This window comes from Rhinichthys klamathensis, unplaced genomic scaffold, assembly GCF_029890125.1.
Source record: "Rhinichthys klamathensis goyatoka isolate OS25496 unplaced genomic scaffold, OSU_Roscu_1.1 h1tg000597l_1, whole genome shotgun sequence".
Lineage (NCBI taxonomy): Eukaryota > Metazoa > Chordata > Actinopteri > Cypriniformes > Leuciscidae > Rhinichthys > Rhinichthys klamathensis.
Window position 1 is genome coordinate 785,120 of NW_026607053.1, and position 17,685 is coordinate 802,804.

Below are 17,685 nucleotides of genomic sequence, written 5' to 3' on the forward strand. Positions count from 1 at the left end.
ATGTGGTATATTAGTTTATGAATGCATCTGTCTTTCTTCTGCTTAGGTGCAAGAATAGCAGAGTACTCTCATTTGTATGAACATGTGGTTTTTAAGGGTTCTCCAGCCACTACTCCAGTGCTGAAGTCATCGATCAGTATTGCCGGCCATCATCCACTTTTCCCCAGCACCACTTCCTCTCCTTCCTTATCTACGCGCTCTACACAAGAGTCTGACTGGCTGAACTGTACGTACAGTAATGGGGAACTTGCTGATTTTGTGTCCTGGCCAGCACAAACAGCAGTATGCACTTCAACCCCACAGAGAGGAATGACCCCTGCAATTTCTACCCCTGCTTTGAAGAACCTCCCGCCTACTCCTAGTACTCCACCCAATCAGCGTTGGAGTGCTTGTGTGACACCAAGTAAAGATGACTCCGATCACATTTACACTTCAATTGGACCACGAAACACCAAGGTGTCGTCCTATAATCGCTGCCAGTCCTCATCTTCATTGATAGACCAGACTGGAAAAGAAAATGGCAGGGGGCTATGCAATGAGGTGTGGGAAGTGAACGGAAAAGAATCAAGGACGCAGATGCCTCGACAGCACAGCCTCCCAGAATGCCCAGTCCAGGAAACTTCAGACCTCTCAGTGTCATGTGATATCACACTGCGGGACTCACAGCAAATACTTGTGCTGAACAGAAATGTGCCACTGAATGCGCAAAGTGCCACGGAGAATTACCTGGCCAACTTTAAAGACACTGGAGATGATGATGACGATTATGTAGAGATCCGTTCAGAAGACGAGGATGAAGAACAGAAGCAAAAAATAGCTCAGCCACACAGTCTGTCGGAAACCGCAGTAAAGTACAGCAGCCCACCTCAAGGCACCCTCGTAAATGAACAGCAGGTTTCCACTAACCCTGACATGACTCTGCAGGGATACTTGTGGGATGATCCAGATTGCAGCCAGCAAGGTGTAAATCAGCCAACTATTGTCCAGTCACTGAGGGAAAAGATCCAGTGTCTCAGCTCAAGCAGTTTTGCATAGGAAGCAGTAATGATGGACTACATGTTACATGCTTAGCACATACAAGGAGGAAATGAGACACAACAAGCTTAAAACATCTACATGGAACATGATACACAACTTAAAGACACAACACAAAGCACATATTAACTGTAATCCATTGTACTTTACAGAGCTCAGTGAACTCAACAACACCATTCAATTTGAAAACTATGGATTAAAGCATTACTTTGCTCATCTCTACACTTGAACACACTAAGATACAGATCTAAGCAGTCACACTGTACACAACATCTTTCAAATTATATATTTCTTTTCCTTAATATTAAGACCCAATAATTATGTCACATGACTAAGATTCGTGATCTGTACCATGACCTAAGTTTTACAAAGTTTCAAAGGGAACTGTAATTCAGAAAAGAAAGAAAATGAAAGAAGAACACTGGCTACATGGACTTGAATCATAGACACAACTTAAACTTATTTCTCTCTTAAAATGTTACAATATTCTCATCTCAAACTTCTGGTTATAATATTCTAGTACATGTATATAAATGTTACTATACAAGCTTTAAGATAAGCCACATAAGGCGCACATGCCTGGTGATGTTAATTACATTATCTGCCATCATTTCTGTGTAAACATGCTGACAGTTCCTTAAGCCGATAATTAAATATTTCCTTTTAATTGTGTAGACGTTAGTAAATATGGTTGTGTAGGTGGCCGCATCTACAGGAAACTATGCTAACATCAGCCAATGACCATTCAGTGTGTAATTTGTAATATTTGCATGCCACATTTTCTCCAGGTCAAGAATACATAGAATCCATATATATTTTACTATGCTGTACATTAGATATAGATATAGATTTATCAGACTGGAAAGTCATAAGTATATTTAAAAGGTGATCAAGTTTTGCTAAAATCCTAGTTACAATCAACCATGCCTCAGAAATTAGTAAAGTATCAGTAACTATGGAGTAAAATTGCGATACTGTTTTTAGATTTAATTTAATTTAGCATCATGTCAGGACCACAACTAGAAGATGTAATCGGCAAAAAACCACAGGACAATAAAATGTATAGTGTGTTAATTTTAGGTTAATCTGTTCAGGGGACCATGTTGGAGAATGAGGAGTTTGAGGTGTCAGAAACGTACTGTAATTTGATGTAAATTTGAGTTCAATACTTGTGTTGTCTGATCATTTAATTGTGTTTAGTGTTTAAAATATTCAGCATTGGCTGTCCCCACCTCCACACTCAAACTACAAACTGTCTGTCATCCCAAAGATTTAGATATTTTTATTATTAAATTTCACAGCACATTTCAGTTTATTTTTCTTATTTATTTATTCCCCCCTCTCCGTTGTCGACTGGTTGTTCAGCTGGTATGGTTTTGGGAAAAAAGTTTATAACGTGTAGCTCTGTTGTTGTATGAGCATTGTTCAAAGATGTTACCTTACAAAATGTTACATTGAAATAAGAAACCTAGAACCAGGAGTAAATGATGTAAATGAAAGTACCAGTGTAAATAAACTGAATTGAATATAGATGGAAGCTTTGAATGAAGTATGTTTATATAGTTTTTTTTTCTTCTATTTTATTTAGCTGTACATTTAATTTCCCGTTTCACTGGTGGGGACTGTTATTCATTGGAATTGTTACTTTTGCACTTTTCCTCCTTTTAAACATTCTGTTTGTAAAGATGTACATATTTATGAATGTTGCCATTTGCCTATTTTCATGATCTTAATTTAATTTTTTTGACATTTGTTTTGTTTTTATAACTGCCTTGTAGTAACTGGTCGAAGATGTATTGTTGGCAACAAATAAACCTTCAATTAAAACAAAACTGCTTTTGCCTTCAGTTTTTCCGAAGTTAAATGTTTGTTTATATTTTCGTCAGTCACTTTTTAACAAGCACATTTTAATAGGGAAATTATGGGAATTTTTGGATTCCTTAATAAAAGATGGAGAAAAAAACAAACAGACAATAACTTATGTCGTATCTTTATTCGAGATTGCTTAAAGCTGCTATAGGTAACTTTTGAAAAACTGTATTTGCTAAAACTGTCATTATGTCCTGACAGTAGAATATGAGACAGATAATCTGTGTAAAAATCAAGCTCCTCTGGCTCCTCCTAGTGGTCCTATTCCCATTTGCAAGAAATACACGCTCCCGGTCAGAAACAACCAATCAGAGCGAGGAGGAGTGTCTTAGCAGTGTCAGTCACGCTCGTGTACGCTCTGATCACACCCCTCTCTTGCACAGCGCGAGCGCCGGAGCGCGAGCCGTCGTTCAAACTCAAGATTGCCGGCGTGCTGCAGCTGTGCTTATGACGGAGAAACAACCTAAACTGCCAATTCTCGAGTGACACCTGCTGATAAAACAAAGAGGTAAAAGGAAAAAGACTGATGACAATAAACAAGCGAAAAAGAAAGAATTACACAGAGCCCATTGATTCGGTGTCAAAACTCTAGCCGCATAACATGTAGATAAAATGTCACGCACTCTGCTAAGCAACAATTGAAACCTGCTAATTCACTGGCTTGTCATGTTGCTGAAATAATGTACTAGCACACCTTATCTAGCATTATATATCGCTAGAATAAATACTTACATACTGTAACGTTAGTTACCGTTATCTTACTAGCTATTTATATCTTATAGAAAGAGTGCAACGTTATAAAGTTACATGTAGGCTATTGCAAAATACATAATGATTTGAGGACCAAGTTTGTAGTCAAAGTATGGGCAGGCCATAGTCAATGTAAAGCATATTATTGACGTTTAGTCCCTATTAGTGAATGTGCCATATAACTTTTTATCCGCTGTTATCGGTGGCCCTGTTTACTAGCCTGCGCGTTCACGACAAGAGCAAGGGGGTGGGACCTGTAAGTTGTGCTTGTTCAAATTTTCAGGCTAAGTCAACGTTTTCTCATAACTCCCTACTGCAGCTTTAAATCTAAAAGTATTAATAAACTTAACATTGTTTTACGATACGGTGTTTTCTATCTTCGATCCGCTGAATATAATCTAAGCAGTTTCTAGTGTAATTAAAACATCTTGGCTTCCTCCGAAAGCTTAAAAATGTTGCCTTAAGAGGCTGCATTCCACGGTAAGGTTACGAAGCATAGGAGTCATTCAGATCCAAGTGCAGCTTGTGTTTATTAAACAGAGTAATTACCAGGCAAGGGTCATACACCACCAAACACAGCAGAGAAGATCAGGCAAAATCGTGGGCAATAAACATGCAGGATATCAGGGAAGGCAGCAAACAAACAGGACACAGGCAGAAGATCAGGAACAGACAAGGTCACAACAGCCAGGTAAACACATGGAAAAACAATTGGAAATGTTCGCAGCAGCTAAACTAGACTTAGTCCAGAGTGTTGTGTGAGTGTGGCTTAAAGCAGCACTTGGCAACTTTTTCAACTTAATGGGCTAGATGCACGCATAACTTCCCCGTTTGACGTAAGGATGCTCTTGCGTTTCCGGTTGGGGAGATTTAAAGCGGAGGAAAACCGAGGAAAACGGTATTATGGCAGAGTCTTCAAAATGTACTGTCCTCGTCTTTGAAACGAAACTTTAATACGTTAAGATGTAATTTTATATATAGTTATGTTTATTTAATATAATAAACACAGAAGCATAAACAAAATGAGGGGTGTCTGTTTTGTCTGTTTTTGTGACTAACGTTTCTTTAGTATAGCAATTGAGTATAAAAACCAATATAAATTCTCGGTATAGCATTGGACTCTACGATCGGCGGAAGTAATCCAGCATCCTTAGACCTTCACCGGAAATACCGCCGTGCATAGAGCCCACAAATCCATTTAGAAATCATTTGGATGTTTAAATAACCTGTTTTGGTGAGAATGGTGACTTTCCCCGCTCCCCCCAGGGTTCCCAGGCGGAAAACCAGCCTTGCAACATAGGGACTACCGTCCCGGTAAGTTGGAAATAGGAAGTCTCGTGAGAAGCGAGAACGAGCGAGTAACACGAACTGCTTTACAGCAATTAGAAACACACACACCTCCATCTCGGTAGACATAGCTCCACACGATAAAGTTGTGAGTGTCTGGGACTCATTTGTTCAACACACCGGATCCGACAATAACAAAAGCACATGAGCGCGTCTACGGTAGAAAGGGGAGTAGGGCGCCGCAAGTGAATTTACGACAGTGTTGTGAAATATTCACACCACAGCTGTAGGGGGAGCTCGTTGAGAAAACATGCGACAAGAAAAGTGAAAATCAGCGAATAAGTGGCTAGAGTTACCGAATGCCCCTTTAAATGACTGTTTGAACATGAGGTGCAGGTGTATGGTGTAATCAGTCCAGGGAGATGCATGATGGGAAATGGAGTCCGTAATCACGCTCCTAATCAGAAACACCTGGGAAGACTAATAAACAAGAAAAACTACAAAGGACTACAAAACATGGCACAGACCCGGAAATAACAAAAGTCCACACAAGACAAGGGGAACACAAGACAGGAATTACAACAGTAGGAATCAAGACACGTCAGAATCCATAGTTAGCTTCACTTCTGGTCTCCTGAGAAACCTTCATCTGACCGATTCGTGAATCACTGCCTTTGATATCCCACAATCCAGTACGTTCCATTGTGTGACAGTTGAGGTAACAAATAAATATGACATCTGAAAGTTTTGGTTGGTGTTCAGTTTGTGTGTAAATGTACTTTTTTGACCAACTTTTTCCACTTTTGATTTTGAGAAATTAAATATTTGCTTATAGTTTTCACCAAAGCTCTCTGTATTTTGCTGTAGATCATTATCTGAGGTTATGCTGCCTCAGAAGTCTGTCTGAAATCAGTTTTGTGAGGTACATTCATGCACAGACGCTGCCTGCAAAGTCATTGCCTGAGGGCAGCGAGGCAACAAGTGAGATTTAAGACATCACCCTATCCATTTTTTATGGAATGCTTAATGAATTTTCTCTTTTTCTTTTATTGTCTAATGAACAATGGTATATTAGACTGTGTCCGAATGTCTAATCCGAATGCATGGATCCAATATACTGATACACACGTGTTTTCTTTCTCAGCTGTTTACATACATTCAAGACATAACTGACTGTGTTAGCATGAATTCTCGCCTAGACGGGGATTTTGACATAATTGCGTTTATTTGAACTTTTAAACGCAATAAGCCGTAAAAATAACTTGTAACCGGTGTCTCACAGGGCAAACGTGAATGTTTGGGATATTTTATGCAACCAACTCTCTAATCATGGTTATTGTTGTAGTTGTAAGCTTTCATTTTGAGTCTGTTCTCAGAGAAGTAAAAAACATTTTTTTCTGATCCAGATAGGCCACAGGTTTTTAGTATGTATAATCATTATAAAACATGTTTATACCTATTTCTGTAAAAATATTGCAGAACAAGTGCATTGTAATACAAATATTTTTGAGAAATAAAATATGTATTGATAGGTGTGGATGCGTAGCCTATATAGCTATGGTTCTGAATAATGTGTTACCTTGTTTTTGCACAAATTGTTTTGCTATATTTTACTTTTACATTTAGATATATTTAGCTACATATTTGTATATTTACAGTAGGCATAATTGGTCGGGGAATAAGACATTGTGTAGGCCTATGTTTATGCACCATGAGTGTTAATGCATGTGTCACGGGTGACAAAATCGCTCGGCAAGCGGAACCCCCTTGAGAGTCCTAAGTTTCCCAGGGAAAGGTATTGTGTGCAACACGCCCCACTCCGGTGATGTAAACATGCCCGCACTGATTAGCGCTAATGCATTGCAGGTGTGAGAGAGAGAGAAGCGGCGCTCACACAGGCTTCCTGTTACGCCAGCCAGGATAAAAAGGGACCATTCAGAGAGTGTTGGTCGTTGTTCAGTGGGTTCGCGTTGATCAGTGGGTTCGCGGTGTTCAGTGGGTTGGCGGTGTTCAGTGGGTTTGCGGTGTTCAGTGGGTTTGCGGTGTTCAGTGGGTTTGCGGTGTTCAGTGGGTTTGAAGTGCTCAGTGAGTTGGAAGTGTTGAAGAGCCTAAAGGGTTGACTTGGAGCAGTGTTGGATACAAGCTTCCTCAGGAAAACCGTTGTGGTGTGGAGATCGCCCATTTGAGTTTGCTGGATCAGAGTGATCGTTTGTGGGAAGTCTGCTGGACTGAGCTATCGTCTGGATTGGTGCTGTGGAAGGAGAGAGAAGAGATAAGTGAACTGATTTCATCTTATGAGTGTTTAAATTGCTGGAAGAGGATGCAGTAAATGTGGATCTGATTGTCGGAAGAGCTATGTGTTTCAGAGTGTGTTGAGGAGGAATTGAGAGAGAAATCCCTCGTGGAGCGAGCGCAACAAACTGAGTGAGGCCTCTGACCAGCCTTAACGCGTGAGTGAATTGCAGTGCTTTTGCCTTATTGATACACATTGATTTGTGGCTGTGGAATTGAAGTGAACACAAGTGTGCTGTGCCTTTGCTGAGAAGTGGCCCTAGCCCCATTTACACGGTTGTAGAAAGTTACTATATCTGCTCCCCATTGGAAGTCCAGTGTGATACAGCTGCACTGAAGAGGGTACTCTGTACTGTGAAGGTCCTTAATTGTTATTTACTGTTTTGAGCCCAGAAGCCTACCGCATCACTGGAGAAACGATCTTTTAACCCACTGTCTCCTTACTGTGAATTGAAGAGAGTACTGTGCAGATCCTTACCTGTTCCACTTACTGTTGAGTTCAGAGGCATGCAGCATCACTGGTAACGTACCCTTTTTAATCCATTGTCTCCTTGCTGTGCACTGAAGAGAGTACATTGTACTGTGAAGATTCTTACCCGTCCTATTTACTGGTTGAGCCCAGAAGCCTACCGCATCACTGGAGAAACGATCTTTTAACCCTCTAGGCGCCACGGTCGAGTTTACTCGACAAGATGCGGCACTGAATAAAACGGCCGATTTTGTCAAATTGGGTGTCAAATTTCATTCGACCTCCCCTCCACTAGATGGCAGACATGTCATACTTCATCCCCGAATCAAAAAAACGTCATGCTTCTATACAAAATGTTCGAGTTCGAGCGCATTGAATCAGTGCGATCAAAAGCGGAGCTAGTGTGCGAGTGAGCCATGTTATCAGATCCTCTCCGCAATCGCGGCGACAGTATTGTGGTGGAGACTTTGTCTAATACCACTGGGTATGTTAGACGAGGTCGAAGTATTCATAGGACAGTTAGGAGGCAACGTGGGGGCAGGGTGAGGAGTCGCAATGACAATGACAGCAGTCCGAGCTGTGCACACTCGGCGCGCGCGCGAGGCAGATCTGGCCGCGCTGCTCGTATCATCTCACTCATGATCTGTGCGAGTGAGCGTTTGAACTAAACAGGTCTTGTCTACTTGTGTTTGTATGTCATATGAATAAAATATATTTGCCCCATACATGGAATCAGAGTGCCTACTGTATTTAGTAAATGGAAAATCTCTACAGCAAAAGGCCAACCACTACATGCATTCGGTTTGTTTCTACCATTTATTGGTAATGATTTACACAGTTTGTTTACTACTTACTATATATCTGAGCATTCAGTATTGTGCAATATAGCATACAGAAGGTGATGGACATTTTTGGGGGAAAGAAGTGCTGCATTTTATCATTTAAACGTGACTTTTCATGAAAATTCTATAATCCAAGATTGCCACCACCATATGACGTCATAATATGCAGATTAGATGGGAAAATGTAATCCCTACATAAACTTTGGGTCATCCTTAATATTTCTCTAATTTACAGAAAGTCTCTATCTTTTATAACTTTTAAGATATAGCCTTTTGAAATTAAGATGTCAAAATCGAACGTTTTAGGAAAAAACCTCTGGCGCCTAAAGGGTTAACCCACTGTCTCCTTGCTGTGAATTGAAGAGAGTACTGTGCAGATCCTTACCTGTTCCACTTACTGTTGAGTCCAGACGCATGCAGCATCACTGGTAACGTGCCCTTTTTAATCCATTGTCTCCTTACTGTGCACTGAAGAGAGTACATTGTACTGTGAAGATTCTTACCCGTTCTACTTACTGTTTGAGCCCAGAAGCCTACAGCATCACTGGTAACGTACCATTTTAATTCATTGTCTTCCTGCTGTGTACCGAAGAGAGTACGTTGTACTGCGAAGATCCTTACCTGCTCTACTTACTGTTGAGTCCAGAAGCACACTGCATCATTTGGGAAGCAACCTTTTAATTCACTGTCTCCTTACTGCGAGCTGAAGAGAGTACTGTGTACTGTGAAGATCCTTACCTGTTCTACTTACTGTCCGAGTCCAGAGGTATACAGCATCACTGGTAAAGTACCCTGTTTAATCCATTGTCTTCCTGCTGTACATTGAAGAGAGTATTTTGTACTGTGAAGATCCTCACCTGTTCTACTTACCGTTTGAGTCCAGAAGGACGCAGCATCATGGGCGAAGTAAACCTTTAACTCACTGTCTTCCTCCTGTGGACCGAAGAGTACCGCGCACTGCGAAGAATCCTTACCTGCTATACTTACTGCCCGAGTTCGGAAGTCTGCAGCACTGCTGGGAAAAAGTAAGCTTTCAAACCATTGTTCCATTACAGTGTGCCGATGAGAGTTCTCGGTACTGTGAATATCCTTACCTGTTCTACTTACTGTTTGAGTCCAGAAGCATGCAGCATCGCTGGTGAAGCCGTCTAGTGATTCGCTGGCTCGCCCCCCTGTGAACCGAAGGGAGAGCTGTGTACTGTGAATAACCCTTACCTGTTATTCTCACTATCTGAGTCTGGAAGTCTGCAGCACCGCTGGTGAACGGAGTCCCTAAATTGCCGCCCAGGGGACACCGTGACAGTTGCGACACGCCCGCCCGTGACAGAAGACAGAAGCATATCTAGAGGACAGTGAAGGCTATCCAATTGATGCCCCTTGTTTTATCGTTCAATAAAGATTGTTCCTTCTTTGAAACTTACCTGTGTCTCCGTAGTCCTCTGTTGTGTGCCTGTGGTGTCGGCTCCCCACGGTGGTGACTCAGTAAGAGAGGGGGGGTGGTTGGTCATCCGAGCATTCCTCCCCTCGACCTGTGTGACACATGGACAGTAAAGTGTAGGCTATTTACATTAACCTGACTCATACATGCGTGCACATGGCATTTGTTCATGTAATAGTAATATTAGTAGTATTTTTAAGTGATATAATAGATTCTATAAACAACCTTAAAAGATCATTTCGGCTTTCTCCGTCTCTATGCACTGGCGTCAGGCGCAACCAAAAGTGTCTATGCACACACTCGCTGTATCGGAAAAAAACAACATGCCGGCCATATGCAACTAGCTCATTTGACACTCGTAAGTTGTTTGAGATGCGGCATGTGAGCGTTTTGGCTGAGAGTGCAGAGAAATCTCTCAGTCTCTCAGAGTTTCTCAAACAATTTTAAACCATTCAGCACTCGAGCGCTGCAGAGAGAGAGAGAACCATAAAACCATTCAGATGGGCTGAAAACACTACATAAGAGTATCAGGAAGCAGTCAAAAAATACAAGCGCTATGACTTTCTAGATAACACTTAGGCTAGGTTTACACGACAACAATACTAAAAACGGAAACGTTTTTCCTTTGCTTTTGCATACAGATGACGTTGTCAAAAAGACTATATTATTAGCTATATATAAATGCTATATTATTAATGTCAGGCCAGTAGTTGGTGATATCACTTTGTAAAGAAACACTACACTCCTATATACTGTACATGTGATACGCATGCACATGACGTCACCGGTTTCACAAATTTGCGTTTTTGTAGTTTACACGGAGAAAATAATGGTAATTGTTTTTAAAAACTTGCCATTTGAAAACATATTTAGGATTGTGAGCAAAAGTTAGCCTATATAGCCAGCCATAAGGGGAAAACAGACATATCTGAAAACGTGAGGGACTAAATTTGCAATCATGCACAGTGAACCTATTTATTCTAAACCATATTTACGTAATCTGCATAGCAATTTACAGAAAACAGTTGCTTGGTATCATTTCCCAGTTCACTCACCAGTGGTGATGTCTGGCTCACAAACATATCATTCTTCTGATTCACAAAAAAAAACGTATTTTGATGTGTTAAATCGGCTGAATCAGTTTGAGGGAGTGTCCAAATACCCACACTGGTGATCTTTGCACTTGACCACTTGTCTACTTACCTGATGTGTTTTTCCTCGTATTTGGCCCAAGTGTTCAAGTACGCATGAACGTCTGATGACGTATGATTCAGTAAAACATCTTGGGTTAAGATGCTGTGTCAAGAATTGATGCTATGGGAACGCTTCTGTGTGATTGCATCTGAAGCACGCGTATGAATTCAGTCCAATGGTGAACCGGAACGTCATGGGCGGGTGACGTCACGACCAGAAAGATTAAAAGCACATAAGGAATGACTGGCATTTGCTTCAAATAGCCAAAGCAAGTCGATCAAAGGGATGTAGTGAAGTATGGCAGGGCGAAGCAGCGTCTCATTCCCTTCTCATGGAACAAGGGTTACAGTCGTAAACCAAGACGTTTCCATTTGAGGGAACTCGCACTGCATCAAGTATTAACGCTTTGGGAATGATAATACCCAAACCGCCATGCTTACAATTACCTGTCTGTGTGGATACTGCGAGCACAACTAAGACATAAGCACCTGCGAACCCGGGGCAGATTTCAAGTCCAAATGGTAAAACCTCACGAATGTGAGCGGAAAGGACCAGCATGCCCCATCACATATGTCTTGTTGGGGCACTCCCGACAATAAGGCTTTGGAGGCCGCCATACTCCTGGTGTTATGAGCTCTGACAGTCAAAGGTGAAATCTGACCAGAGACCTCATAAGCAAGAGAAATAGCCTTGACTATCCACTTGCTTAATGTCTGCTTGGACTCAGGAAGCCCTTTCTAGGGTGATCCGAAGCAGACAAACAGCTGATCCGTTTTCCTCCACAGGGCAGCTCTGTGGACGTAAGCATCCAGCGCTCTCGCCGGACACACAAGGTCCAGCTTTTCCTGGTTGTGATCTCTGAAAGGAGGAGGGCAAAAAGGCTTGCAAGATTACAGGCTGAAGCACATTGGTGGGCACCTTGGGGACATGGACAGGTCTAGGGTATAATAATGTCTTAACCATCCCCGCGTAGGGGACACCGACAGGTCCTGGAGGTCTCCCACTCTTTTAAGAGGTTAACTATTAAAAGGAAAACTGTTTTCAGGGTCAGAAACTTTTCTGGAACAGTCTTGATAGGCTCGAAGGGAGCCGTAGATAACCCAACTCAATCACCCGTGCCCAGTTACATAAAGCACCTTAAGTGTAATTTCCCCTTAAGAACGCCCTTAGGTTTACTTAACCTAAGTGTTACTTAACGGTTTCTTTAGGTGAAACGTCATACACCCTAAGAATTTCCCTTAAGTATCTATTTTTCTCTTAAATAATCCCTTAAAAACCGTTGAGTGTTGCATAAAGCCCCTTAACTGTCATTTCCCTAAGTATAGCTTAAGGTTTACCTTACCTTAACTTTACCTTAAATGAGTTTTGCGAACACAAATTAGAAAACATGTTTATCGACCCCGTTCAAGAAATTGATGTGCCAAGGCAAATTTCTCGTGATAGGGAGAACCCTCTGAACCATCTTAGCGACGAAAAACTGTTGCGAGAATATCGATTTGGTCGTCGTGCAACATATGAGATCGCTAACAACTTGGAAGGCGACCTTGAACATGTCACCCAGCGCAACCACTCACTACCCTCGATGTTACAGCTGCTAATAGCACTTCGGTTCCTTGCAACTGGGAGTTTCCAGTCTGTAGTGGGAGATGTTTTCCACATTCATAAATCAGCCGTTAGTAGAGTTATTCACCGGGTTGCAGGGGCCCTTTGCCGTCATTTAAGCCAAACCGTGAAGTTCCCATCTCGTGTTACACGGGATGTCATTCAAAACTCTTTTTTTCGGAAAGCAGGGTTTCCTCGAATAAGTGGTGTCATTGACGGCACACATGTCAGAATCCAGGCGCCCCGCACGCACGAAGATCTGTACGTGAACAGAAAAAAATGATCATTCTGTTAATGTGCAGTTAGTGTGTGACCATCTATGCAGAATACGAGATGTTGTTGCATCGTGGCCAGGGGGTACACATGACTCTAGGATTTGGACAGAGAGCACGATCGGGAGAGATTTTGGTGGCCTCCTGCTAGGAGACAGTGGTTACCCCTGCCGACCATGGCTCAGGACGCCATTCAGGAATCCCCGTAACGCTGCACAGGCATGTGTTTAATAATGTTACAGTCATGTATAAGTCAATACTTGAATCTTGACTAACTTAAAGTTGAAAATTGCTTCACTAATTTTAAAGTAAAAAACATAGCTATGTTGTTAGTTGTCCTATTGATCATATTTTTTTTAGTGTATTAAAAAAGTGTATTGTGACTTGTTGATACTAATTATGGTCATTTTGTTTTACTCCTGTAGGAAAGATACAACAGTGCGTTGACACACACAAGGTCGCAAGTTGAGAGGACGACCGGACAGCTTAAACGCAGATTTCACTGTCTCCACAGCGAACTGTGCGTTGAACCTCAGGGGCTTGTAAAATTATTGTCACCTATGTTGTTCTTTTTAACATATCTAAGATGTATTCTGGCTTCGAAGAGGAGGATGAGCTCGAAGAAGAAGAGCAGGGGCCCGTTTCAATAAGGAGGTTCAACCAACTCTGAGTTAAAACTTGAACTCTCAGTGGACTTACCCTGAGATGGGAAACTCTGAGTTTTCGGTTACAGAACAGCTGAAATGAGTAAGTTCAATCAACTCTAAGTTGACTGACTCTGAGTTAAGCGCATGCACCACAACTATAAAAAGCCATTATCAATGGAGCGCAGATATTATGAGTCACCATGGTAACAGCGCAAGACAAAAAGAGGTCTGCATACTTCTCACCAGCAGTAGGCAAAAAAGATTTTTTTAAGCAACGCGGCAGCAGCGGCGATCGAGAGAGTTAGTTTGGGAGAAAATAGTTGCTCGAGTCAATGCGTATGTAACGGTCACCAGCTGGAGTGCCCTTGAGAGACACCAGAGGGCACTCCACACCAGACGATCATGTTTCACTCACAAACTACATTTTCCATAACTCACTGCCCGGACTCATCAGCACTCATCTCATTAACCTGTTTCTCATTATCTTGTTTAGTTCACACCATAAATACCTGGTGTTCACATTCACTTATTGCGAAGTCTTGTTGTACTGTGTGTCTGCATTTCTCAGCGTTTTCCCGTGTTTGTTTTCTGTTTTTGACTTTGGATTGTTCTTGGACTTGGACTCTGATTATTGCTGCCTGCCCTGACCTCTGCCTGTTTCTTGGATTCCCTCTGTGTATTCTCCATTGTCCTGTCTGCTGATTCTTGACTCTGCCTATACGACTATTCTTGAATAAAGCTGCATTTGGATCTTCATCTTCATGTCTCGGAGCAGTTCATGACAGCGTAAGTTTACATTTTAATTACTGTTATACAGTGTTGGGTGTAATTACCAAGTAATCTAAATACTGTAATTTAGTTAAAGGGATACTCTTAATTCTTCTGTAATATAAAGTAAAATATGATGTCATTGCATTAAATACTGCATATAGAACAATTCTGTATAAAACAATATACAGTTATGTGGATTTAACATAACATTTTTAAAAGGTATATTTTTAATATAACCTTCACTCTCTACACACTTTGGTCAATTGACCCTTCGCTAAGCCACGCCCGAAAACCGCCACTGGCCAATCGTGTCTTAGCAACCGTAACTAGGCGCGGGAGGTCTGGCAAGCTTTCGAGCGAAAGGGAAACATGCTGAAGCGTTGTGCGAAAGGATTGTGCTAATCTGATACCCGGTCTCCTAAAAGTTTGGACGGGGGAGTGTAATTTTTTTCCTTCCCGAAAATCTAAAAGTCAAGGTGAGAAATGATGTGCGTGGATCAAGCAGTGTGGGAGACCCCATTCACAACTAAGTGTCGACATGATTAACAAAAACACATATTGCTTGGAAGTTGGAAATAATTACGGTTCTTTGTTCATATTGCACATATTTTAACGTAAAATAAGACGTTTAAAGACAAGAGGGAGGCTCACTGACATACTTTAAAATATATTTCAGCATTTTGTTAATCGACGGCCTACTACCCCTGACTGAGTAACTTTAACCCAATCCGATCGCGGCTCTCCCGGTGTTAGTGTTATTCCACAAGATTTATGGATAAACTGTTTGATTTATAATTATTAGATTATAGTTTCAAACATAGCTGTTCCTCAATGTGTGTGTTTCCCATGTGAATGGTCAGTGTATGAGGCGCTGCTGCTGCGACTATAGGCTTTAGCTTAAATTTTTATTAAATTATTCTCTAATCGGTTGCATATTATGTCGTGGATATATCCCTCGAATGCATACTGCAGTCCCTTTTGTCTTGCTCTCTCAGATATTTCACATGTTCGCCAAAAATGACTAATTATCTTATTGGGAATGTCTGACACCGGTGCATTCACACTGTAATAGACGTGCCAGGCGCGAAAGCTTGACAGGCGTAGCAACAGTAACTAAGGAAGGGCGGGGCTTAGCGAAGGGTCAATTCAAGAATAATTCATGCAATTGTATATGTCTCTTTTTGTATTGTTCAAGTGGTTGAGGTTGATATATGATTTAGAAATTAATTAGTAATAAGTAGACCAATACTTTCTAGAGATAGTAATTATTACATTAATCTAATTACACTGTTGAAGATGTCATTTGTAGTAATTAATAACTATTTTAGAGTAACTTACCCAACTGTTATAATATCAGAGGTGAAACTGGAAGAACAGTTTTCAACCTAATTTTAATTTTCATGTAGGTGCAATCCTGCAGGCATTAAAAGAACATGGCAGCAGCTGAAAATGAAATATAAAAACATAATTCAATCAGGTAAGGTTTGAGCATATCATGGATGTAGGCTACCTGACTTTACAAATATTTGACATATTAAATAACTAAATAGCATCCAGTGTTTAGCGGTGCAGCAACATTTTTGACATAGGTCTAATTACCACAATTAAATGTTCATTCTCATTTGACTTCTACTCAGCCAACAGAAAGAAGGAAGAGGCTCACAAAGATGGAGATGGAGATGCAGAGAAGATGGAGATGAAGATGGAGATAAGGATGCAGAGAAGATGGAGATGCAGAGGAGATGGAGATGCAGAGGAGATGGAGATGCAGAGGAGATGAAGATGCAGAGGAGATGGAGATGAAGATGCAGAGGAGATGGAGATGAAGATGCAGAGGAGATGGAGATGGAGATGCAGAGGAGATGAAGATGGAGAGGAGATGGAGATGAAGATGCAGAGGAGATGGAGATGGAGATGCAGAGGAGATGGAGATGGAGATGAAGATGCAGAGGAGATGGAGATGGAGATGCAGAGGAGATGGAGATGGAGATGCAGAGGAGATGGAGATGCAGAGGAGATGGAGATGAAGATGAAGATGAAGATGCAGAGGAGATGGAGATGGAGATGGAGATGCAGGGGAGATGAAGATGCAGAGGAGATGGAGATGGAGATGAAGATGCAGAGGAGATGGAGATGCAGAGGAGATGAAGTTGCAGAGGAGATGGAGATGGAGATGCAGAGGAGATGAAGATGCAGAGGAGATGGAGATGCAGAGGAGATGAAGATGAAGATGCAGAGGAGATGGAGATGCAGAGGAGATGGAGATGGAGATGCAGGGGAGATGGAGATGCAGACAAGATGGAGATGGAGATGAAAATGCAGGGGAGATGGAGATGCAGACAAGATGGAGATGGAGATGAAAATGCAGGGGAGATGGAGATGCAGAGGAGATGGAGATGCAGAGGAGATGGAGATGCAGAGGAGATGAAAATGCAGAGGAGATGAAGATGAAGATGCAGAGAAGATGGAGATGAAAATGCAGGGGAGATGGAGATGCAGACAAGATGGAGATGGAGATGAAAATGCAGGGGAGATGGAGATGCAGGGGAGATGGAGATGCAGAGGAGATGGAGATGCAGAGGAGATGAAGATGCAGAGGAGATGGAGATGAAGATGAAGATGCAGAGAAGATGGAGATGAAAATGCAGGGGAGATGGAGATGCAGAGAAGATGGAGATGGAGATGGAGATGCAGAGGAGATGAAGATGCAGAGGAGATGGAGATGGAGAGAAGATGCAGAGGAGATGGAGATGGAGACGGAGATGCAGATGGAGATGGAGATACAGAGGAGATGGAAATGCAGAGAAGATGGAGATGGAGATGGAGATGCAGAGAAGATGGAGATGGAGATGCAGATGAAGATGCAGAGGAGATGGAGATACAGAGAAGATGAAGATGGAGATGGAGATGCAGATGAAGATGCAGAGGAGATGGAGATACAGAGAAGATGGAGATGGAGATGGAGATGAAGATGCAGAGGAGATGGAGATGCAGAGAAGATGGAGATGGAGATGGAGATGCAGAGGAGATGGAGATGCAGAGGAGATGGAGATGCAGAGGAGATGGAGATGCAGAGAAGATGGAGATGGAAATTAAGATGCAGGGGAGATGGAGATGTAGAGGAGATGGAGATGCAGAGAAGATGGAGATGGAAATTAAGATGCAGGGGAGATGGAGATGCAGAGGAGATGGAGATGCAGATGCAGATGAAGATGCA

General features: G+C 41.8%; 1 protein-coding gene across 1 annotated transcript in view; it reads left to right on the forward strand.

The window, feature by feature from the left end:
* Positions 1 to 1,153, forward strand: part of LOC130075672 (pleckstrin homology domain-containing family G member 1) — a 52,228-nt gene extending 51,075 nt beyond the window's left edge. The window contains exons 18-19 of the mRNA XM_056240414.1: positions 47 to 817; positions 866 to 1,153. Coding sequence (XP_056096389.1) covers positions 47 to 817; positions 866 to 1,035 — 941 coding nt within the window. The 3' untranslated portion in view covers positions 1,036 to 1,153. The remainder of the gene's footprint in view (positions 1 to 46; positions 818 to 865) is intronic.
* The last annotated feature ends 16,532 nt before the right edge of the window (positions 1,154 to 17,685 follow it).